Source organism: Lepidochelys kempii, chromosome 7, assembly GCF_965140265.1.
Source record: "Lepidochelys kempii isolate rLepKem1 chromosome 7, rLepKem1.hap2, whole genome shotgun sequence".
NCBI lineage: Eukaryota > Metazoa > Chordata > Testudines > Cheloniidae > Lepidochelys > Lepidochelys kempii.
In genome coordinates, this window is record NC_133262.1 from 124,311,075 (window position 1) to 124,334,657 (window position 23,583).

The 23,583-nt window shown below is 59.6% G+C and overlaps 1 protein-coding gene across 1 annotated transcript in view; it reads right to left on the minus strand.

Annotated features, from left to right (window-relative positions):
- The window catches only part of KCNIP2 (potassium voltage-gated channel interacting protein 2), a 134,573-nt gene extending 123,261 nt beyond the window's left edge, over positions 1-11,312 (minus strand). The window contains exon 1 of the mRNA XM_073354581.1: positions 11,240-11,312. Coding sequence (XP_073210682.1) covers positions 11,240-11,312 — 73 coding nt within the window. The remainder of the gene's footprint in view (positions 1-11,239) is intronic.
- Between the last annotated feature and the right edge of the window lie 12,271 nt (positions 11,313-23,583).

Consider the following 23,583-nt stretch of genomic DNA (forward strand, 5'->3'; position numbering starts at 1 on the left):
TGTGTAAAGATATTTAGTTCCCTTTGTATTTGCCCTCTTTCCAGGTCACTGCATGTCCCCTTAGTCCTTCACTAGGACTGAGGGTGAGCAGGAGACACTATTTGTTATTCTGTATCTAAGTGAGCATGGAGGAGAATGGGGTAAGGGACCAGGGGGCATCCAGAGCATTGTTCCAGAGCAAGCCAGGTGATGAATGCCCTGTTTGCCACACTGGAGAGCTGTCCCCCCAGTAGGCAGAGGGACACTCTCATGCTTCCAGCCAGGCTGCAGCTGCCCACCACAGCGGGACCACACAGCGTCTGGCCTCATCTCTGTGGCGCTGATCTGGGGACTCTTCCAGGGGTCACCGCAGGTCCCACCCTGCCTCCCGCCTCCCCAGACACCCTGGTCTCTCCCCGCCAAAGCTCAGGCTCACACAACGCTGAGAACCACCCACTCTGGAGCCAGCAGCTCGTCCTTGCTCTGAGCCGGGCCCACAGCTCTCAGAGCAGAGCGGGGTGTCCACACCAAAGCCTGCTGGAATTGCAGAGACGAGCCGCACTCCACACCTGGGCCCCACAGGTCACGATCCCTTCACGTGCCCAAGAGGGTCACTTCCCTGCTTGATTCACGCTCACGGCACAACCCAAGGGTCTCACGGCTACCGTGCAGCCAGACACACTGGATACGTCTGGGGAAGGCACCTGCAATGCATGCTCTGATGTCCCCACTCCCCACCCCAGCGGGTTAATGGCCAAGGGCTCCCCCAACAGGTGAGGTTAGCAATGAAACCCCAACGACACCCCATCCTGGTGGTGGTAAACCGCTCTGGTGACGTGAGAGACCGGAAGGAAGCTCTCGCCCCCAGTGAAGCCGGGACGCCTTGTTAGCACGAGACGTTGCACCCTCCGGTATCTCACACTGGCCTGCACACGCTCCACAACCCAAGGCTGAGGCCTCGTCCATACACAGAGCCGCCCCCATGCAACTAGCGGATTTCAAACTGATTTAGTCAGCGGCCGTGCAGATGCTTTGATTGCTCTTTGAACAGAGCAGTTTAGCTGAAGGAAATTAGGAGCAAAATAAGCCACTCAGAGCAGAGGTGCCAGGACGGACAACGCGACAACGCAAGAATGTTCTGGGACACCCGCTAATGGTGACACCGGTTCCACCACGTTCCCCAGTCAGGACACATTGCAGAGTGCAGTAACCCTGCGTGTGAGCCCGCGCCCCTCCCTGCTTGGAGCTCTCCTCCCGCAGGCAAGGCAAACTCCTTATTCAGGAGCCTTTCTCGCGGGCTGCCCCCATGCATTTTAATTTGAAGCAAAGGCCAAATTTACTTAAAAGCTCAAACAAACAGAGACGCCTGGGCCTCAAGACAGAAGCTTTTAGGATCCTGGTAACGAGGCCCCACTGAGCCACAGCCTGCCAGCCCTCACCACTCACAGCACCGATAACGAGGCCAGCCAATCCCATCCTCCCCAGCCCTGAAAGCACGTCACCTGTCCGCTGTTCCCACTCCCCGCTGTGGACCCTGCAGTGCCCTCCAGGCTTCTAACCTCAGGGCTGAGAGCTGCTGTGCGAGGATGTGCCTTGGAGCCAGGCTGGACAGAAGCTCTGCAGGGAGGCAGACAGAGACCAAGTGGCTTTATAAGAACCTAAGAACAGCCAGACTGGGTCAGGCCAATGGTCCGTCTCTCCCAGGATCCTGTCTTCCGACAGTGGCCAATGCCAGGTGCCCCAGAGGGAATGAACAGAACAGGGCAGTTATCGAGTGACCCATCCTCTGTCATCCACTCCCAGCATCTGGTGGCCAGAGCATGGGGTTGTGTCCCTGACCATCCTGGCTAATAGCCAGGAACTTATCTAGTTATTTTCTGAACCCAGTTATACTTTTGTCCTTCACAACATCCCCTGGCAAGGAGTTTCACAGGTTGGGTGAAGAAATACTTCCTTGTGTTTGTTTTAAATCAATTGCCTATTAATTTCATTGGGTGACCCCTGGTTCATGTGTTATGGGAAGGGGTAAATAACACTCCCCTATTCACTTTCTCCACGTGTCATGATTTTATAGCCCTCCGTCATATCCCCCCTTAGTCGTCTCTTTTCCAAGATGAAAAGTTCCAGTCTTATTAATCTCTCCTCATACGGCAGCCGGTCCAGCCCCCTCCTTGTTTTCATTGCCTTTCTTTGCACCTTTTTTAATTCTAATATAGTTTTTTGAGATGAGGCAACCAGATCTGCAGGCAGGATTCAAGGTCTGGCTGCACCATGGATTTCTATGGTGGCATGAGATTTTCTGTCTTCTTATCTAGCCCTTTCCTAATGGCTCCTGTTGGCGTTTCTGGCAGCTGCCGCACACTGAGCGGATGTTTTCAGAGAACGATCCACGGTGACTCCGAGAGCTCTTTGCGGACGCTGCTTTCCTTATTCTACTAGAGTTGCCTGCTCAGTGTTAGAAGAAAGCGATCTCCAATGGGATTTGTCCCCATTCGCACAGGACAAGCTCAACAGTCCAGAGAATGACCCTGGTCCAGGAAGGCAGGGGGCGGGTATCAGCCCTGCCGCCAGAGGGGAATCTGGAGGGACTTTTCCATGGAAGGGACAGCAGCAGGGTCAGCATGGGGAGATGTGCATGATTAACGCTTTCCTACATCCCCTCCACACCCCCAGGGTTTCGTCTTGTGACTCTCATGCCTGCCCCGTCCAATGAATCCAGTGCAAGGAATTATGATTTACTGAGAAGCCACAAGTGGGTTCAAAGCCACCAACTGGCCCCAGGTTCACATGGATGCAGGGAGAGATCCAGACGCCTGGTGCCCCAAACCAGGGTGGGGAGCTGGGCCCGTCCCTGCCCTCGAGGTTGATGACCCTTCACAGACTCAGCCTGCGTTTCCCGAGTGGGATGAGCGGTGGGCGGACAGAACGCCCTGAGGGGTCCAGGGTCCGGGCTGGGGGTTCTGAGCACCACAACCCTTCTCCTGCCGCAGCACGGGACAGGGGATGGCGGGGTGTGTGTGTCGTGTTTCTTTTATAGAAGAGTCGTGGCTAACCCACGCGACTAAAGTGCAGGGTCTGGAGCACCCCCCTTTCCCCCCGCGGATTGTCCCAGCAACCAGCCAGCACATTGCTTCATCATCTCCCAAGCACAGTGATTTGTCTTAACCCAGACCACTTCCCTGAATGAAAGTACCACTAATGAGCAGAGGCAGCCAGGGGAGGGGGGGGCTCTCTTCTGCCTCCCACATGCACCTCACCCCTGGGATTATAGCATCACTGGGCTCATTCAGGGAACGCTGCTGCTTTCCCCTCTGACAGATGGCCCAGAACTGGCTCCACAAGCTCCGCCCTCTCCACAGGGCCATATCCCCCAGTATGGCCCACGCGAGCACTGTAGGAAAGAGGGAGGCCAGGGGGAGTTGGCGCAGCTGCATCTCCTCGGGGCTTCGGACAGCGCAGAGGGAGCTGGACCCCGGAGTCACTCAGCAAAGCTGAGGCCGAAAGAATCCAATGCCAAGCATGCAGACGCGGGTTCTGCACACAGGCCCAGAGGCCGGGGGGGAGGGGGTCACCAGCAAACCCCCTTCCCACTCCATTCTGGGCACCTCGCTTGAAGTCACCCTGCCCGTGAGTCATGCACCAGTGTCTGCAAAATCAGATGTTTCAGCGGCAACCACCAAAGAAACCAGCCTTGCCTCACTCAGCCTTCTACCTGCCTTGGCCCGGGCGGAGGGCAGGAACCAGACAGACTCGCCTCAAGCCTCACCCTCCGGAGGAAGCAAATGTCACCGTGAAAAATCAACTCCGGCTGCAGGCAGCGCCCCTCCAGGGTCCCTGCCCCCCGCCCGCTCAGCCGCTGACACAGGCCGTGTCCCAGTAACGAAGCCAAGTTTATTCTACCGGTGCCAACTGCGAGGAATGAGCCGGCTGCACACGCTCCTCGCTGGCTCCCTGGCACGGGCCCGGCTGCCTCAGCGTCTGCAGAGGGCCTGGAGGCAGAATCCTGGCACAACCCTACCTGCCCCTCCTCCCCGTGGGGCGAGAACCCCAGGCCCCTGGCTGCAGACACCTCCAGTCCCCGCCAGATTCTGGCCTCAGTCAGGAGGAAACAAACATAAGGAAAAGAGCCATCAGATGTCCCAGTGGGACGCAACCAACTCGCTCCGAATGGGTGTGACCAAGCCAGGACAGCAAAGTGGGGAGAGCTACAGAAACCGATGCAAGGCAAGGGGAGGCAGCAGGCAGTGGGGAGACATTCTGGCAGCATTAGCCCCCCCACCCCCCCCGGCCCTTTCCAAAGGTGCAGCATCCCTTTAGGGCACAGTGCTGAGCGTGGGGATTTCTCGGCTTGGGATCTGCTCCCCTCTCAGCACCCACCAGGGTCTGTCCTAAACGCGCGGCCAGGGACTGCCTTCCAGCGCCCCGGGCCCCACTCTGGGAACAGGACACAACAGACCAAACAAGCGGGGTCCCCAGTGGGTGACAGAACAGTGGAGAGAGAGGAGTCCCAGGGACAGGGAGGCTGCGGGGCAGGCGATTCAAGGAGGTAGCTGCAGAGGAGAAGGCTCTTGCGCCATTGCTGGGGAGGCGAGGGCTGGAGGAGAGGAGGGAGGGGGGCAGGGAGGTAGGAGGACAAGTTCTGTTCTCGTTCACAGCCGTACAGCCCCAGAAGAGAGCAGGCAGCAGCCCGGGACGCTGCCTGATGCAAAGCCAGATCCCAGGGCGAACAGGGACTCTCAGTGCCTGTTGCGTCCCCTATAGGGTAACAGCCTACTACTGTTCTGCACTGGCAGAGCCGTTCCCTTCATGCCAGCAGTGGAGGCCAGGGCTGTGGTGCGGAAGCTGCCAGGTTCCAGCCCTGCCGATGATCCTGGCAGGGCAACTCCAAGGGGTGAGCGGCAGAGGCCTGTGGGCGGGGGGCAAGGGGTCCCCCAAGCGACGCACTCGGGGAGATTTGAACACTGCTCCAAAAGCAGCCAGACAAGAAAAGGGGGGTTCATTTTTGTGCATTTGAGAAGAGCTGCCCGACCCCATCTACTCCCCGGACGCTGAAGGGACCCGGCCCCCCTGTGGCGCTCACTGCCCCGAACCTGCCCCTCTGTGGAGCTGCTGCCCGATGTGCTACCCAGATGGGCATGGGCTCTGCCCCCCCAGCCCCGGGCACAGGAAAGCCTCCAGGCTGCTGGAGGCGGGAGGCTCACTTAGCCAAGGACCTCACATGGACCAACCCCAGGGGGAGGGTTCTAACTGCAACTGGCAGGGTCAACATGGCCCCCTCCCGCTCTCCACTGCTCTCCTCTGGGACGCAGGGATGGGGGTGCATGGCAGAGTACACCCCCCCCCATGCATCCAACACCCCGCCGGACACACACACACATCACCCCAGCATGAACCCAACACACCGCCGGACCCCCCCCCCCACAGCACACACCCCGCCACAGCCAGACCACCCCTCCTGCACACACACGTGCCCACACACTGCCACACCCTGCACTCTGCCACACGCACAACTGGGCCCCTGCCTCTCTCTTTGCTATTCTCACCCGTTGGGCCACATTCGCTGAGCCACGTTACTGCTTTGCTTGCATCTTTGGGATACGGAGCTGACAGCACCCCTGCTTTACAAAACAGGGAAACTGAGGCACAGACAGACAATGCATCACACAGCAAATCAGCGGCAAAATATAGAAGAAAACCCAGCTCTCCCGGCTGCCTGGCCCCAGCTCTCTCCACTCGACCGGAGGCAGAGCCCTACTGATGTGGTTCGTTGATGTTCTAATCTGGGCCTTTGGAATGTGGTCGGGCCATGGGCACAGGCATTGGCCCGTGGTTTGCAGTGAAGCCCAGAGGATCCTTAAAGGGGTGATATCCACAGGGCAATTCTCCCGCTGCCTGCTGATGAGGGTCCTCTAGCTAGAGGAGAAGTGGAGAAAACAGCATTGTGAACTGGCTAGTGTGTGGGTGCTCCTCCCCAGCCCGTCCTGAGCAGTCTCTAGAGGATAGAACTACTCCACTGTGTGTCAGAAGCCCTATACTGCTGACAGCTAATGGAGATTTTCCTTTACGGGAGGACCTGAGTTTATTACCTCTGCTACTGTGAGGCCCCCAGCAACATGCCTAGCCAGAAGGCTGCTACCAGTTGGTAAGACTAGAGTGGTGAACAAATGAGCCAGGTCTGGGAGTCTATCTGCCTCAAACCCCGGGTGTGTGTTTGCAGAAAATACTTTGCAGCAGACAAGGGGGCATATTTGTTTTTGTCTTATATAAGGGACTAATGTATAACTCATGCGTGAGAGATGCATGGTCAGCATTCCTAGCAGAAACCCAATTATCCCAGCTCCTCTGCTCACGAACATTTCCAGGGGGTGCTGAGGAGCGCCGCCTTATCCCTCAGTGCTGGAAGAACTGGTTTTTTTAAACAACCCCTCTACGGGCGCTGAGACCCAGGCCAGACGTTGCACAGTTACTCCATTACTAAATACACTTTTCCTTCCCACTAGGTGATGGGCAGAAATGCTAAGATTTAACTGAGTCTCTTTATCGGTCACAGGTACAGAGGGAAAGAACCGTATGTTTTTATAGGGCCAGAAGGATCCCAAACCACCCTGCAGGCTGTTTCTCTGGTGAGTGCTCATCAACCACTCTGATGCACCTGCCTCTGGGGCGGATCAGATCACAACAGCCGCTCAATGCCACATGACAACAGCTTGTAGCAAGCGAGAAGAAGGAGAAGGTCTCCCATCGAACCCACATTAGGCAGAATGTAGGTATCAGAGCTGGAATTTCCCACGACACCGGACCAAATTCCCTGATCCTTCTGAAAGGGAACAAGGGAATTTGAATGGTCACTCGGGCTCAGGACACTGGGATTAGGGCTCTGCCTGAAGGAAAGGGGAGTGTCGCCTACTACCAGCGACGGGAACCTCCTGAGAGTCTGGGGGTGGTGTGAACAGGACCACACCGATCTGCTCCAGAACCAGAAACTGGTGCACAGACCTAGAGTGGTGCTGGAGGGAAAAGGCCACGTTCACAGCCCACGTGTGGGAGACGCTGCTGGGACAAACAGGGACAGGGCCCAGCGATAAGATCTCATTCTGCTGGGCCATTCTAGCCTCTTGCCCTAGATATGGGGCATCCGGGAAAGGCCGATGCATGCACCAGTAACTGTAGCCTCCCGGAGGGGATATGGGCATGGCAGTGAGACGGACACACCTTTCCTGTCCCAGGGCAGCGCGGCCCAGCACTCGGATCACATTTCTCCCCAGCCACGGGCCGGGTCTGAAGAGATCCCTCAACACCAGCATGGTCGGCCTGCAAAGCAATCTCTCCTGGTGCCAGTGGGGCTGTAGGAACAATGTCATTTATGGATGGCTCTGATTTGCTGCTAGCGTCATCTAAACATCCCAGAAACGGACCCAATGTGCCTCACCCACCCACGCCTCCACAGCCCCACCCACGCCCATCGCACACTCAGACATACAGAGCACGCCTAGACTCCCCCCCCGCCACATTCACGCCCAACCCGCACAGAGCATGTGCTCATGTCCCCAGCACACACCACACACACGGGAATACGCCTTGCACACGTGGGCCCAGGGCTGGCTTGAGCAGGGCAGCCGGGGGGGGGAGGGTTAAGCCTGGCAGAGGCTCGCTGCAAAGGAGAGAGCAGGGTTAGCATCCAGGCGGGGCTCTGTGCTGTCTATACAGAGCAATTTCCATAAGCTCTTTACATTCAAAATCAATGACCCGGGCTGCAGGCACAATGGGATTCCGCTCTCCGCTCAGCACGGCTCCAGAGAGCGGGAGGGACGGAAAAACCTCCCCCGCCAGTGATCTCACAGAGGGCAGGTTAGCCGACTTCCCCATGCAGCCAGGGCTGGGGCGGGCAGCCCGCTCCTCTACCCTGCGCATGCCACATCCTTTGCTCCCTGCGGGGGGGTCGGGGGGGGGGGACTCGCAGTGCCCTGTGCTGGGGATCGCTCCGGAGGCAGCAGGCAGAGGAGGGGCTGTCCACGTGCCCCTTCGGCTGGTGCCGCACAGAGGGCCTGAAGCCTTTCCAAGGAAACAGTCTCGGTTGTTGCCAGTGGGGAGGCGCCCTCTCTCCCCCCCGCCCCCAATCTCCTCTCGAGGGGGACAAAGCGGAAGAGGCCTAGGTGCAGGACGAAGAGCCGTACAGAGGGCAGAGAAGAGATGGGGGTCAGGGTGACCCTCGAGGCCCCACCTACACAATAACCCAGCCAGGTCACTGTACGTGGGACCTTACCCTGTCCCCACAGCTGGGTTAGAACCTGGACAGTACCAGGCTTTAGCCCCCAGTGCAGGGATGCGGTCAGGTTCAGGCTACACTGATCTGTGTTTTAACTGGGTCCCCACCCCCGCCACTACAGCTGTTGATTACACGAGGCCACGTCAAACCCCCGTCTTCTTGGGACCTAGCGACATCCTCCATGTTCTGCACCTTGACATTTTTAGCAACTTGAGATCTGCAGAGGCAGCTATGAGTTGGGGAGGCCGAGTGGATGCAGCATGTTCCAGCAGAGACGTACACACCGTGCTCTCTCCTGGTGACCCTCCTGTCCATCTAAACCATGTGACTCGGACTGAACGCTGCTGTTGGCCTAGGGAATAAACACAGAGCAGCAAGCCCTGCAGAATCCCAGGGGCAGTACAAGGGAGGAAATTACGATGGCCGGACCTGGGACAGCACCACTCCACCGAGCAAACTAACCAGTTGCCTAGAGCAGAAACTGGTTACCGGATGAGTGAGCAAGGTTGCAAAGAAGCGACATTTCTAAGCTGCCCTGAGGCAACAGTAGAAAGCAGACGCATGACAAGGCTGAACTGACCATCTTTGTCTGCGCCATGTTTACACTGTCCCAGTATAAAGCAGCTTCTCTTTGCTGACGTTTTAAGGAGCAAAGTTCACCACAAAATGAAGCTTCAGTCTTTTTACCCAGTTTTAAAGGCTGATGGAGGGGGAGCTAGCTATGAAAAGGCAGGCCTGTCGCAGGGCTCAGCAGGAAGCAGCCAACTCTACGTTAAAGCTGGACCTGCATTCTCATTAGCAGCCATGAAACACTATCTGGGGACAATCAGTCACTTCCCCGCTCTGTGCCTTGGTTTCCCCCTCACAACACTGGAATGATGATACTGCCCGGCTTCCCAGGAGGGTTGTGAGGCTTCTGGGAACACTAAAGTCTGGCTGGAAGACGCTGTCTGAACTACAGAGTGTTATTCCAGTCAGGGCTCTGGTACGGTGACTTGCTGACAGCCACTTCCCAGTGAAAGGTCTCAGCACACGAGAGATCTGAGTTTATTTTTAACTGAGGTTTGATTTAAATCCATACGGACATTGTGAAGTTCCCAGAGAAGCTGAAAGTTGTGTGGGTTTTGAGTTCCTACACGGCTCAAAAATATCTTCCTTTCAGCACATCTCTGCAGGCAAAGCCGCTCTGCCCGCACACATAACACTGCTCAGCGAACCGGGGGGGTGTCGGCTCAACTCCCACAGGCCTCTGGAAACTCACAGTCAAGGCCTGAAATTCACCCCACTGCATGGCAGGGAAAGGAGCATAAAGGGGATCTAGCTGTCTATGTATGTGGACAACCCCCTTGCCCCAGGATCTGACCATCACTTGGTATAAATGGATTCATCTCCACAGCCATCCCCAGGAAGTAGGTCAGGAGCATTAATCCCATTTCACAGAGGGGAAAATCAAGGCCCCGAGAAATGGTGCATCACACAGGGGGCATGTGAACCCAGAGCGCCTGCCGCCCAATCCAGCATCTTCACCACAGGACCATCCTTCCTAAGGAGCAAACGTGCCATGAGGCCCCGGCACAATGGAGTTAATCACACACGGTGCTTTAGTCCGCACTACGGATTTCCTGGTGGGCGGCTGTGTTTAAATCCGAGCCCCCAGTGTTATTGGACTGGCAGCTCCCCTGTGCCCGGAGGGGGACCTCACGCAGGTAGGCGACGAACTGCTCTGCAGCTTGCACCTGCAGCCCGACTCCCGTGCCCTGCACCTTGTGTCAGCATCTGGCCCTGTGCCAAGCAGATGGCACACGCTGCCAGTCTGAGCCCTGAAGAGGAATGGAGTGGACCCAGCCAAGGGGGCTGCGCTGCCGGGCACCTGAAAACAACACCCCTGTGTCTGGAGGAAGGCAGAGAGCACCTGGCAGAGGAGAGAGCCAGCTACTTGGGGAAACCGCGCTGTGCGGTTCCGATGGCACACCCTGCACAACCCCCGCGCCCGGCAGAGGGGGACAGCTGGACTCCTGCCAGAGGACGGGAATTCCCGCGCTGCCCTGGATGCAACCAGCAAAGCTGGAGGGACCTGGGGGCCTGGCACAGGGGCAGGAAGAATACAGAGCAAGGGGAAAATCCCTCCCTGGTGGAACGACACCGGAATCCCACCAGGGACGGAGTCAGGTCCAGGGGACAGTTGCTCCCCCAGGGGACGTCCAGGGGGCTCTCCGCAGACACAGGGAGGGCGTGCGGAGGAATCAAAGATGGCTCAAGGAGCGATGCCAGCCGCAGCTCTGCCCAATGTGCCTTAGCCACCCGACCTTCCTGCCAACCCCGGCCCCACCTGGCAGCAGCAGGACAGGGTCCTTTCTCCCTCGGGCAGCTCCCATGTCTCTGGGAGGACGACAGGGTCCAGCTCGCTCAGTGCCCTGGCTCCGCCGCACAGGGATTTGGGGAAGAACTCTTTTGGCCCGCATCAAAGGAGCAGGCAAGCCCCAGACCAGCCGGAATGTCTCCAGGCACCGCCAGGCCACGGACCCTTCCCCACCCCGGCAAACAACTTCTCCCACTCACACAGACCCAGCCACCCGGGAATCGCCCCTCCACACACTCTCACACTCACACACACAGGCTCCCAGGGCAGCACACACACGACACACCGGCAGCTGTCACTAGCCTATTTGCCAGGCTGCAACTTCAGGACGCATCATGTGGAAGCAGAAGCGTTCTCCCATCCCCACCGCCAGTCCTTCCGCACCGTGACCAGAGACCCCGGGGCTGGGCTGGGCTGGGCAGGGCACCCCCCCTTCTCCTGGAGTAGCAGGGAGGGCAAGTGGCGGGGGGAGCGGGGATTACAGGGGCCAGCCCGGGGATGGGGGAGGGAAGGGTCCTGCTGGGAAGCACCTGCCCTGGCCTGGGGCAGTCTGGGGGGCTGGAGACCCGGCTGCGCCCTGCACCTTGCTGCTAAGCGGATGCTGCACCTCTCCCCCCCGGCCGGGCAGGACTCACCCGTCAGCTGGTCGTAGGAGCCGTCCAGGTCCCTGGACTCGGACAGACTCTCCCGCCCGCCTTGGCTCCGCATCCTCCCGAGTCCGGCGCGGGGCTGGGACAGAGCCCGGCGGCCCCGCTCTGGCTGCGGAGCGGAGGGGGGCCGGGCGCACCCCCGCCCGCTGCGCCCGCTGCTCCGGGTCTCCTCCGCTCCGGCTGGGCGAGGAGGTGGGGGGAGGGAAGGGGTGAAAGGGGGGGGCCGAGGGGGCTGCGGGATGGAAGGGGGCAGGGACTGCTGGGGGGGCGGTAGGGGGCAGGGGTTGGGGGCTGGGGCTGCTCGCAAGGGAGAAGGGGCTGCTGGGGGGTGGAAGGGGGCAGGGGCTGGTCGGAGGAGAGGGGGCTGGATAGGGGCAGAAGCTCCGGGGGTGCTCCGTGAGGGGGGGGGCACGGGCCGGGGCTGCTCCCAGAGGCTGCGGGGGACCCGGCAGCCGGGGGCTCGGGGGCTGATGCGGTGGCTCGCCCGCCTCCTGTCCAGGGGCCGCCCCCGAGCCCCCCGCCCAGGGGCCCCGGCTCGGTGCGCGGCGCGGGGGGACTCGCCTCTCGGAGCCCGGCTGCGGGGAGCCGGCAGCAGGTGGGGAGCCGGGTGCAGCCCAGCCGCTTCTTGCCGCCGCCGCCGCCGCTTCTCCTCCCCCTCGGCTCCGCACGCAGCCTCCGCGCTCAGCCCGGCCCCGCCAGCCGCCCCCGGGCTGCTGCAGAGGGGAAACTGAGGCACGGCTGTGGGCGGGGGATTTGCCCTCACACGTGGGTGCAAAGCGCCCCCGCCAAACACGGTTCGGTTAGGAGCTAGGACATGTGGGTCTGGCCAGAGCCCCCCCGCACCTGTGCAATGCCAGAGCTGACCCCTCCGGGCCCGGGCATGCAAACGTGTGTGCACCGAATGCCCAAACAGGTATGCACACCCGCCCACGCAAGGCTGGCTCTGGCCAAATGGCCCCCCAAGCAAGGAGGGTCTTCGACTTTCCCCTTCATTCCTATAAACACCTTGGGTTTTTATTGCATTTGTAGCCCCTTTCGTGACACTCGTGCACGATCTGCATCTGTCACGTACGATGATAAATTTGCACGCTAGGATCTGTACAAGAAAAACAGCACCCCAAGCCCAGCGCACCCCAAGCCGGGCACCCTAGATGGTCTCCTGGTTGCCTGCCCCTAAATCCAGCCCTGCACGCACGTGCAAACGTGTATGCACACGCACAAGCCAACCCATGCGAGCAAATCCATAGGCATTTGCTTGTGCTATGGCCACATGCTCCAAACCCCGGCGCCAGGGTGAGCAAAGGCACCGTGCCTGGCGGATTTCAGTCCCATTGCTCCATGCCCCGGGGCAGGGACGCACACTCCACAGTGATGAGCATGCCAGGAGAAGCTAGGCAGGATTCTGGGTGGAGCCAGCTGCTGGCAGGTGGAAGAAGCCGGGAACCCGCACAGCTGTGAAGCCCCAGAACTGAAGCCGTGGGCACGCTGAGGTCACCGCTCGGACAGCGAGCTGCTTTGCACCCCTGGCCCAAGGAGGCAAGGTGTTGCCCAGCGCCCCAGAGCGCAGGGCAGAGAAGCCACTTGCAATGGTGGATGCCAAGAGAGACCTGGTCCATTGTCACCCTCCTTTCTCACGCCAACCCTAGTGTGGCCAGCTGGCATGAGGGAGTGACTGGAGTGATGGGCTGGATGGATGGGTGTGGCTGGATTCAGGGCCAGTGTGGCAGCCTATTGCCCCAGTGCCATGCAGGGGGCATGAGGCCGGGTTCCTGGTGCTAGGCTCCTGCGCTCGGGGCTAGTGGCAAACGGGAAGCCCCACCCTGCTAGAGCACCGAGGCCGGGTCTCCGGTATCCTGGCCAGTTAGGGCTCTGTGCAGACGGGTGCCCCCAGGAGAGTGGGCATTACACGAGGCCTCGGAGGTGGCAGGCCTTAAAGTGCCAGGGCAGATGCAGGGGTCGCTGAGGGGGCTCACGTCTCAAATAACCTGCCCCCCTCTGTGCAGCCACTAGAGACGCCATGCTGGGATTTGTGGAATTGGGGCAGGATGCAGGGCGTTTGGCAGTGCCAAGCAGCAAGCTGGTCATGCCAAATGGCACCCGAGAGCCGGCTCACTCTTCCCACAGTGCAGCTGCACCATCTGGGGCTGACACGTGTTAGCTCCCAGAAGCGAAGCCTGGTTGGGCTAGGCCAATCGGGGGCCGGGGGGTGGCGGGGGGAAGAGTCCCAGGGGAAACCAGGGTGCTGCAAAGAGCCGTGCTTGTGATTCATTAGAGAGAGCACTGCCCTTTGAATCTCCTGGTCCCAAGCAGCTTTCATAGGAGACAGAAATCCAGCATGCAGCGTTGCTGTACATTGTTAAACCGTGGAGGCGTTCTACCCCAGAGGTGGCTGCATTCCAGGGACCGCTGGTAAAGTGATCCCCGGGTACATGGCTCGTAAGACACTTGCGGATGAATGGTGCTAGAGGAAGATTCATTACTGGCCCTGCAGAGGTTTCTCCAGCCCTCAGTTTGTGCAAGGCCGCTGCTGCCTCGTCTCCCCTCCCCCCGCCCCCCCTCCCCCACTTCATTCACTAGTGTCTCTGCACTCGGCGCTGGCAGGGCCGCACCGACCAATACGTCACTTTTATTCGTGTTCTTGCTTATTTCCAGTGGCAGGGAAGAGATTGCGCAACGCCCCGTGGAAGGCGCCGGCTGAGGAAGATCAGACGCAGTGACACAATTTGCTCATTTGCATTTATGTTTGGTGTGTGGATTTATTAGCAGCCCCTGCCCCTTGGATGTATAGCGTGTGGAAGGGGACTAGACAGTAGCTCTGTAAGAACACGGCTTGAGCCTCCGTGTGACACGGGCTAGCGGCTCGCCCCAGCACTCCCAGACCTCTGCTTGCCGAGCGATGGCTCTTCCCCAGCTTCAGCTACTCCCAGCTCCTTCCCTCCCTCTCGCAGGGCACACTTTGCATGATGCAGAGGGGAGACAGCAGGGGCGGCTTGCATAGCCTGGGGCTAGCCCAGTGCTGGGCAGGGAGAGGACTGGCCGGGGCGGTCACTCAGCCCGGTCAGTGGCTTCCGCCCTGGTAGCCCTGATCTGGAGCAAAAGGGAAAGTTGGAAACCCTGATGACAAAGGAAGTAAATCGAATTCCCAAGGACTGCCAGGGTGCAGGGCTCTGCGGCCGCGTCTCAGCTGCCCAAGCGAAGCAGCGAACCCAGCTTTGGGGAACTGCTTAGCAACTGATTGGATCTAAAAATAAGAGCCATTTACTGAATCACCAGAGCAATGCTTCAGAACTGCTTGGCAAACACATTCCCCCAAACCCCTCCCTGAGCTCTGACCTCACCTGGGGAGCCCACGTGGACAGGCCAGCGGCAGAGAGATGCTCAGGCCAGCCTGAGAAATGGCCTCGTTAATTCAGCCTGACGGCGGCTGATTGACGATAGGGGGGAGCAGCGCTGGCATGAGGCATCCAGGGTTTAGGCCTGAGGGATCCACACTCACCCCCATCTCCCTTTCAGAACACGGCCTCCCCCTCCAGCTTGCCACTCCCCTTTCGGTCGCCAATCCTCTCTTTGGCTTCCTCTCCCCTGGGGAGCTGCAGCAAGGCCTCCCCAGCAGCGAGCGCCCTACTGCAGACAGAGCGCTGGGGATCTCACCACCACGTCAGTGAAAGCCACGTGGCGGGCGTCCAATCCTCGCCGCACGCCAATAGCCAGCATCTAAGGCGGGTGCGGGTTGCTGCCGCGTGCGAAGCCCAGCCAGCATCGAGCTCAGGGGAGGACAGCGGCCGAGCCCCCCATTATACAATAAGACACCATGCCTCACCCCAGCTCTCGCACCTGCCTTCCTCTGGGGAACGTGGATTGGAGCCACCGCAAGGAGCAGCCCTCACAGCTGATCCGATTGACACGACTTCCCGCACACGGCCTGCAGCGGATTCTTGGTGGCGCTGCTCGGCCCGGGCTCCTGCCTTTGCTCTGAAAGTGTTTTAGAATCATTTCTCTCTGGTACACTCAGCCCCTTTGACGGAGAGTGGGAGGGTTAGTAATTTGTGGTTTCTCCCTCCTTTATAAACAGCCACTCCTGTGCTCTGGACTCCAGCAGCGAGCGCGCGAGAGAGACAGGCAGCTCAGGCTTCGGAGTCGGGAATGGCACAAAGCGTCAGCTCAGAAAATCTACCTCCCGCCCCCCCTTTGAAGCTTCCTTGGATCTAAAGGAAGAGCTGCGCTGCCTGTTTGCCGCCCCGCACGGGGAGTGAACAGATGGAAATGGAAATGAGAGAGGCGGAACCAGCCCTCGGCAGCGAGAGTTTGCTTAAACGCAGCGCGCAGCTGGGCCAGAACAAGCCCGGAACGAGCGAGGGGCCAGGTGGGCGGCCCTGACCCGGGCGCCTTAGCAGAGCTACTGGGGGACAATGGGCAGAGTGGAGTAGCAGGGGGACCTTAAAGGTCAGGATCGCTTTGCACTGGCAGGGCTGGGGCCAGGGGAGACGGGTGGGGATGGAAAAGCAAGAGGTAAGTAGGCCAGAGCTGAGGTGCGCCAGCAGAACTGGATGGGGACTCAGGCCTGGAATAGACGGGGACTGTGGGGGCTGCGGCCGACGTTCAGGCCTGAAATTACAGAGGGCACTGCCGCGGGGACTCAAGACACCCTGAAAGAGCAGGGAGCCAGGACGGGGCTGCAGGTCGGGACTGAGGGGTACCGGCAGAGCTGGGGTGGGGGGTTATCCCTGTGCTGTGCCTGGCTTTGGGCAGTTTGCGCTCTCTATTTTTGCCACACTGGTACGCCCAGCTCTCTTTCCAGGGCAGACGGATACAGCGCGGGGGCCTGGGCTCAGCGGTTCAGTCTGAGATTCGGGACTACCCCAACAGCAGGTAAAGCCGTGGATGCTTCCATCATGGAAAAGTTTTGGTCAGTAGGAGAGCAGCTGTAAGGCAGGCCCCCCAGAGCCCCACACTACGGCCCCACCTCCTCCCAGCAGCAGCGGCTCCGCCTCCCATGGGGGTGGGGGCTGGCAAGGGGTTCCCAACTCCCCTTGGGTGCCGTGCCAGGAGTGGAAGGGGGAGCAGTAGCACCTGCCTGCGAATTGCCAGACTGGCTCAGACCCCTGGCCCAGGATCCAGGAGCCATTTCTGACCGTCACCAGCACCAGGAAGATGCAAGAGAATCAGTCCCCCTGCTGGGGCAGGGCTGGTGGCTCCCCCAGAGCAGTGAGTCTTGGAATGAGCACCCCGCTGAGAGTCATGGGGCAGCTCCCCCACATCTCGGGCATAGCTCCAGGCTCTCTGCAAATTCAGGCAGATCCTGGGTCTGCTGCTCTTGGATCCCATTTGGAATGGGTTTCTTTGCAACCGCAAGGGCTGGATTGATAGGTTCTGGGCCAGAAGGGATTGCTGTGATCGTCTGCTCTGACTCCTGGCTAACACAGGCAGAGGTCAGCCCTGAATTCATTCATTCCTCATTCATTCACTCCAGAGCGTTGAGAAAAACATCCCATTTCGATTTAAAAATTGCCAGTGAAGGAGGATCCACCACGACCCTGCGTACCTTGTTCTAGTGGTTAATCGCCCCCACTGTTAAAAATGTAACTCTTATTTCCCATCTGCCTGAGTGGGTCGAGCTTCAACTCACAGCCACCGGACCAGGTTAGCTCTTTCTCTGCTCGACTGCAGAGCCCCTGTCAAATACTTCTCTGCGGTAGGTACTTAGAGACTGTGATCGGTCACCCCTTCACCTTCCCTTTGTTCAGCTAAATAGCTTGAGCTCCTTGAGTCTATCGCTCGAAGGCAGGTTTTCTAACCCTTTAATCATTCTCGTGGCTCTTCTCTGACCCCTCCAATTCATCACCTTCCTTCTGGCACAGTGGACACCACCAGAACTGGACACAGGATCCCAGCAGTGGTCGCCTCGCTGCCAGATCCAGAGGCCAGATAACCTCTCTGCTCCTGCTCGAGATTCCCGTTTGTTTGGGCATCCAAGGGTCCCAGCAGCAGTTCTGGCCCCAGCGTCGTCCTGGGAGCTCATGTGCAGCTCATTGTCCACCACGACCCACAATGTGCTTAAAAAAGGCAAGCTGAGATTGTGCCATGTTCACTCGACACAGGGGCTGGGGCTGCCCACAGCTGCGGTGCCTTAGTCAAGTGCTGGACAGGTAAGCGAGGGCCCTCCTGTGGAGCGCTTCGGCTTGGCTATCCCCCTGGCAGTGAGCAGCCCTGGCCATGGCCCTCTCCCACGGCCAGGGGCAGCAGGAAAGGCTACGTTTCCAGCAGGCCTCACTTGCAATGAGTCACGCGTCCACTTCGAAATGACCAGGGAGCGTCCAGCCCCAGCTCCGCCAATCTGACATCGCGCCGGGCGCTTTCCAAACCCCCCGACGCAGATCGCTTTCTTCAGAGAGCACCAGGGGTGCCGTAATCAAAGCTCTCGGCTCACTCCTTGCCCGGGGCTGGGCTGATTGCCACTGATGAACTGCCGCGGCGGAGGCTGGTGGGTGCAGCAATCAGCAGCTCCACGCTGCGGCGGGGGGGCGGGGGCATTCACAAAGAGAATCGGGATTTTAGCACCACGTCCTTCCCGCAAGTCCTACCAGGCTCCTGGGTCTTCACATGAACTGAGTGTGACGCAGCAGGGAGGGGGGAGCGTTGAGCTGGGAATGTGGCAGGGGGGTTTCACTGGGGACAGGAGACCTGAGAGCCTGTCACCTGAGCCAGGAGGGGGAGGGGAAGGTAACACCTCTGCCCGGGAAACTGGACGAAGGCTGCAGGAGGGAGCCGGCTGGGGGTTTTGGTTACAGTTTTGGGCTGGGTGGTGGAACTCAGGGAACCCCAAGGCTGGGGTCTAAGCTCTCTGCCCCGTCCTGGTTGTACCCACAAACTCTGTTTTGGACTGTGTTCCTATTGTCCGATAAACCTTCTGTTTTACTGCCTGGCTGAGAGTCACGGTGAATCCCAGGAAGAGGGGTGCAGGGCCCGGACTCCCCCGCACGCCATGACAACTGGTGGTAGCGGTGGGATGTACTGCACCCCATGAACGGCGCTACCTGCAGTAAGTGACTGGGGAGCAGTAAAACGAAGGGGGATTGACGGGGACCAGGCGTGCTGAAGATTCAGAGAGAGACGGTTCCAGGGGGCGGTTAACCCCTGGGAGTGTGTGACCAGAGAGAAGGACTTTTGCAGTAACAGGGTCCCCCGGGGGATTGCAGCGAGCGGTCCCAGGGGCGGAGGAGTCTGCAGCTTGACCCTGGCAAAGAGGTGGTGACCTCAAGAAGGACAGGTTTCAGAGTAACAGCCGTGTTAGTCTGTATTCGCAAAAAGAAAAGGAGGACTTGTGGCACCTTAGAGACTAACCAATTTATTTGAGCATAAGCTTTTGTGAGCTACAGCTCACTTCATCGGATGCATTCAGTGGCCACATCGGATGCAGTGAGCTGTAGCTCACGAAAGCTGATGCTCAAATAAATTGGTTAGTCTCTAAGGTGCCACAAGTACTCCTTTTCTTTTTTCAAGAAGGACTGGCACACTAGGGGCTTTTCCTGGAAACCGTGGGAAGCTGCCCGGCCTGCGAGTGGCCAGCAGGGAGATGTACGCTAAACGCCTGAAGAGCGACCTGGTGGAGCTGTGCAGGCAGAGGGGGCTGCGCATCGGGAGGTCCACCAAGGAACAGCTGATTGCCCAGTTGGAGGAGAGGGATCGCTTGGATGACCCGATCCCCGTCCCTGAGGGAAGGCGCCTGGCAGACGCAGCGTGGGCCCTGGGGCCTAACCGGGCTGGGAGGGGTCAGACTGCTGCTGAGGACATCCCGAGACCCTTCCTACCTAGGCCTGGGGGAGGGGTTGGGGGAAGCCCAGCGAATACCGAGGGCACCCTGACCCCGGCACCCAGCAGGGGATCCTCCCGGTGGAGCTCCCCATCCCTGGAGCGGATGCGGCTGGAATGGGAGAGGGAGATGAAATTGAGAGAGCTGGAGGATCATGAAAAACAGCATCAGCATGAGGAGAAGTTGTGGCAACATAAGTGGGAGGAGAAGGAGAAGCAGTGTCAGCATGACATGGAGCTGGCCAGGCTGAGGAGCAGTGGGGCCCCGGCTGCGGTGAGTGAGGGGGGACCCAAGACTGCAAGGAGCTTTGATAAGTGCTTCCTGGCCCAGCGGAAGGAGGGGGAGGACACAGATAGCTTCCTGACGGCCTTTGAGAATGCCTGCGAGATGCACAGGGTTGACCCTGCAGACAGGCTCCAGTTTCTCACCCCCTTACTGGACCCCAAAGCCGTGGAGGTGTACAGCCGGATGACAGGGCCGGAGGCAGGGGACTATGAACTGTTCAAGCAGGCCCTGCTCCGTGAGTTTGGGCTGACCCCCGAGATGTACCGGAGAAGGTTCCGGAGTCAGCGTAAAACGCCTGAGGTCACCTACCTACAACTGGCCAACCGGATGCAGGGGTATGCCCGCAAGTGGACAGCTGGGGCCCGAGCTAAAGAGGACCTGCTGGACCTAATCGTACTGGAGCAGCTGTATGAACAGTGCCCTTCCGACCTGAGGCTGTGGCTGGTGGACAAAAAGCTCGAGAACCCCCAGCACGCAGGGCAGCTGGCCGACGAGTTTGTGAACAGTCGGTCAGGGGGTAGCCGGGAGGAGTCCCAAAAGAACAAGCCCCCGCGATGCAGAGAGAGAGTCACCATGGGGCCTCCCAGTGGGGAAATAGGGAGAACCCCCTCCCAAGGGGAACGCCTGGCGTCGGGCCCCTCCGACCCGCTTGAGGGGACCAACGTGACCTGAGCTGCTATCACTGTGGCCAGAGAGGCCACGTACGGTCCCAGTGCCCCGGGCTCAGGGACAGACTGAGCAGACCCAACCTACCCAGGGTTAACTGGGTAGGGACTCAGCTGGATGAGGGGCAGACGACCCAGGCAAGGGGGGCTACCAGTTTACCACCTGCTCAGGAGGGAAGAGTACCCCAGGCCAGCTCCGCCAGAGGGCTGGAGGCTCTGGACTCAGGGTGCTCGGTTTACAGGGTGGGTGCGGGGCTGTCCCTCCGGAGCGAGTGCCTTGTTCCCCTGGAGGTGGATGGGAGGAAGTCCAATGGATACTGGGATACGGGCGCGGAGGTGACGCTGGCCCGGCCCGAGGTGGTGGCCCCAGATCGGGTGGTGTCCAACACCTACCTGACCCTGACGGGGGTGGGCGGGACCCCATTCAAGGTGCCTGTGGCAAGGGTACACCTGAAATGGGGGGCCAAGGAGGGCCCCAAGGACGTGGGGGTGCACCACCATTTGCCCACTGAAGTTTTGATGGGGGGGGACCTAGAGGACTGGCCAAGCAAGCCCCAGACCGCCCTGGTTGTGACCCGTAGCCAGAGCCGGCGAGGGACACTGCTCCCTGACCTCGGGGAGGGTACCGCACCGGAGGTGCAGGACCCTTCCCTGGTGGGGAGGGAGCGCCGAGGGGCACGGCTCAGAGAGGCGGAGGCCTCAGAACTGGCCACTGAGGGGGAACCGGGCCCCATCCCTTCCCCAGCCGCTGAGTTCCAGGCCGAGTTGAGGAAAGATCCCTCCTTGCGGAAGCTCAGGGACCTGGCCGATCTCAGTGTGGTACGGACCATGAGGAGAGGCTGCCAGGAGAGGTTCCTGTGGGAGAAGGGGTTCCTGTACCGAGAATGGGCTCCTGTGACGATGTGACTCAGCAGGGAGGGGGGAGTGTTGACCTGGGAATGTGCCCTGGGGATGGGAGACCTGAGAGCCTGTCACCTGAGCCAGGAGGGGGAGGGGGAGGTAACACCTCTGCCCAGGAATGTGAACAGAGGCTGCAGCAGGGAACCTGCTGGGTGGGTTTAGTTTCAGTTTGGGGCTGGGTGGAGAAACACAGGGAACCCCAGGGCTGGGGTCTAAGCTCCCTGCTCCCCCAGAAGGACTTGACTGAGGGGTCCTGGTTGTACCCACAAGCTCTGTTTGGGACTGTTCCTGTTGTCCAATAAACCTTCTGTTTTACTGGCTGGCTGAGAGTCTCAGTGGATCCCAGGAAGAGGGGTGCAGGGCCTGGACTCCCCCACACTCCGTGACAGCTCCCACAAGGGAAGTAGAGTCCTGTGGGATCAGGAGGCAGCTGGTGGTCCCCCAGAAGTATCGCCGCAAGCTACCGTACCTGGCCCATGACATCCCCCTCGCAGGGCACCAGGGAATCCGGCGCACCTGGCAGAGGCTGCTACAGAACTTTTACTGGCCCGGGGTCTTTACCACGGTCCGGCAGTATTGCCGATCCTGTGACCCCCGTCAGAGGGTGGGGAAGGCCCGGGACAAGGGGAAAGCGGCTTTGAGACGTTTGCCCATCATAGAGGAGCCTTTCCAGAAGGTGGCCATGGACATCGTGGGGCCTCTCAGCAAGACGACCCGGTCGGGGAAGAAATACATTCTGGGGGTGGTAGATTTTGCCACCCGCTATGCCGAGGCAGTGCCCTTAGCTTCCATTGAAGCCGACACCGTGGCCGATGCGCTCCTGACCATTTTCAGCCGAGTGGGGTTCCCCAAGGAAGTCTTGACAGACCAAGGGTCCAACTTCATGTCGGCCCTGCTCCGGTGCTTGTGGGAGAAATGTGGGGTCCGGCACGACTGGGCCTCAGCTTATCACCCCCAGTCCAATGGGCTGGTGAAGAGGTTCAATGGGACGCTAAAGATGATGCTGAAAACCTTTATGCACCAGCACCCGCAGGATTGGGACAAGTACTTACCTCACCTGCTGTTCGCGTACAGGGAGGTGCCCCAGGAGTCTACAGGATTTTCGCCTTTCGAACTGTTATATGGAAGGAGGGTGAGGGGCCCCCTGGACCTGATGAGAGACGAGTGGGAGGGGAAGGCCACTCCCGATGGAGAGTCAGTGGTGGAGTATGTCCTGATCTTCCGAGAGAGACTGGCTGAACTCATGGGCCTGGCCAGGGAGAATCTGGCCAGAGCCCAGAGGAAGCAGAAGGTCTGGTATGACCGCAGGGCGCGGGCCCGCGCCTACGCCACCGGGTATCAGGTGATGGTTCTCATCCCCGTGAGAAAGAACAAACTACAGGCCGCCTGGGAGGGCCCTTTCAAGGTCGTCAAGCAGCTCAATGAGGTAAACTATCTGGTGGAGCTGTCGAACCGGGCGCACCACTGCCGGGTGTACCATGTGAATATGATGAAGCCATATTATGCCAGGGGGAATGTGGTGTTGGCCATGTGTGGACAGTGGGAGGAGCAGGGAGATGACCCTTTAGTAGATCTATTCCCTGGGACCAGAGCTGGTTTCCCTCTGGAAACAATTCCCCTCTCGGATCAGCTAACCCCTGCCCAGCAAGCTGAGATCAGCAAGCTGCATCCATACTGACAGCTGTTTTCCAACCAGCCTGGATGCACTAATCTGACTGTCCACCGGGTGCAGACAGGGTCGCACCCACCGATAAGATGCTCCCCCTTCCGAGTCACAGGGAAAACTGCTCAGGACCTGGAAAGAGAGGTCCGGGACATGCTGGCTTTGGGGGTGATCTAGCCATCTGCCAGCCCTTGGGCCTCGCCGGTGGTGCTGGTCCCCAAAAAGGACGGGTCGATCTGGTTCAGTGTGGACTATGGGAAGCTCAATGCCATCACTGTATCTGATGCCTACCCCATGCCCAGGCCTGATGAGCTCCTAGACTAGCTGGGAGGAGCTCGGTACCTCACCACCGTGGACCTTACAAAGGGCTACTGGCAAGTGCTGCTGGATGCAGATGCCCAGCTGAAATCGGCCTTTATCACCCCTCTGGGGCTCTACGAGTTCCTGACCCTGCCTTTCGGCCTCAAGGGAGCGCCGGCCACCTTCCAGCGCCTGGTGGACCAGCTACTGAGGGGGATGGAGAGTTTTGCCGTGGCGTATATTGATGACATCTGTGTCTTTAGCCAGACCTGGGAGGACCTCGTGTCCCAGGTTAGACAAGTGCTGGACCGACTCCAGGGGGCTGGGCTGACTGTAAAAGCGGAGAAGTGCAAGGTGGGGATGGCGGAAGTATCTTACCTGGGCCATCGGGTGGGGAGCGGCCGCCTAAAGCTGGAACCAGACAAGGTGGAGGTGATCAGAGACTGGCCCGCTCCCCACACCAAAAAGCAGGTCCAAGCCTTTATTGGGATGGCAGGATACTACCGAAGATTTGTGCCCCACTTTAGCGCCATCGCCACCCCCATCACGGAGCTATGCGAGAAGGGGAAGCCAGACAAGGTGGTCTGGACCGAGCAGTGCCAGGAGGCTTTCCGGGCGCTGAAGGAGGCTCTGGTCAGTGGCCCAGTTCTGGCAAACCCAGACTTTGACAAGCCCTTTATGGTGTTCACCGACGCCTCAGACACGA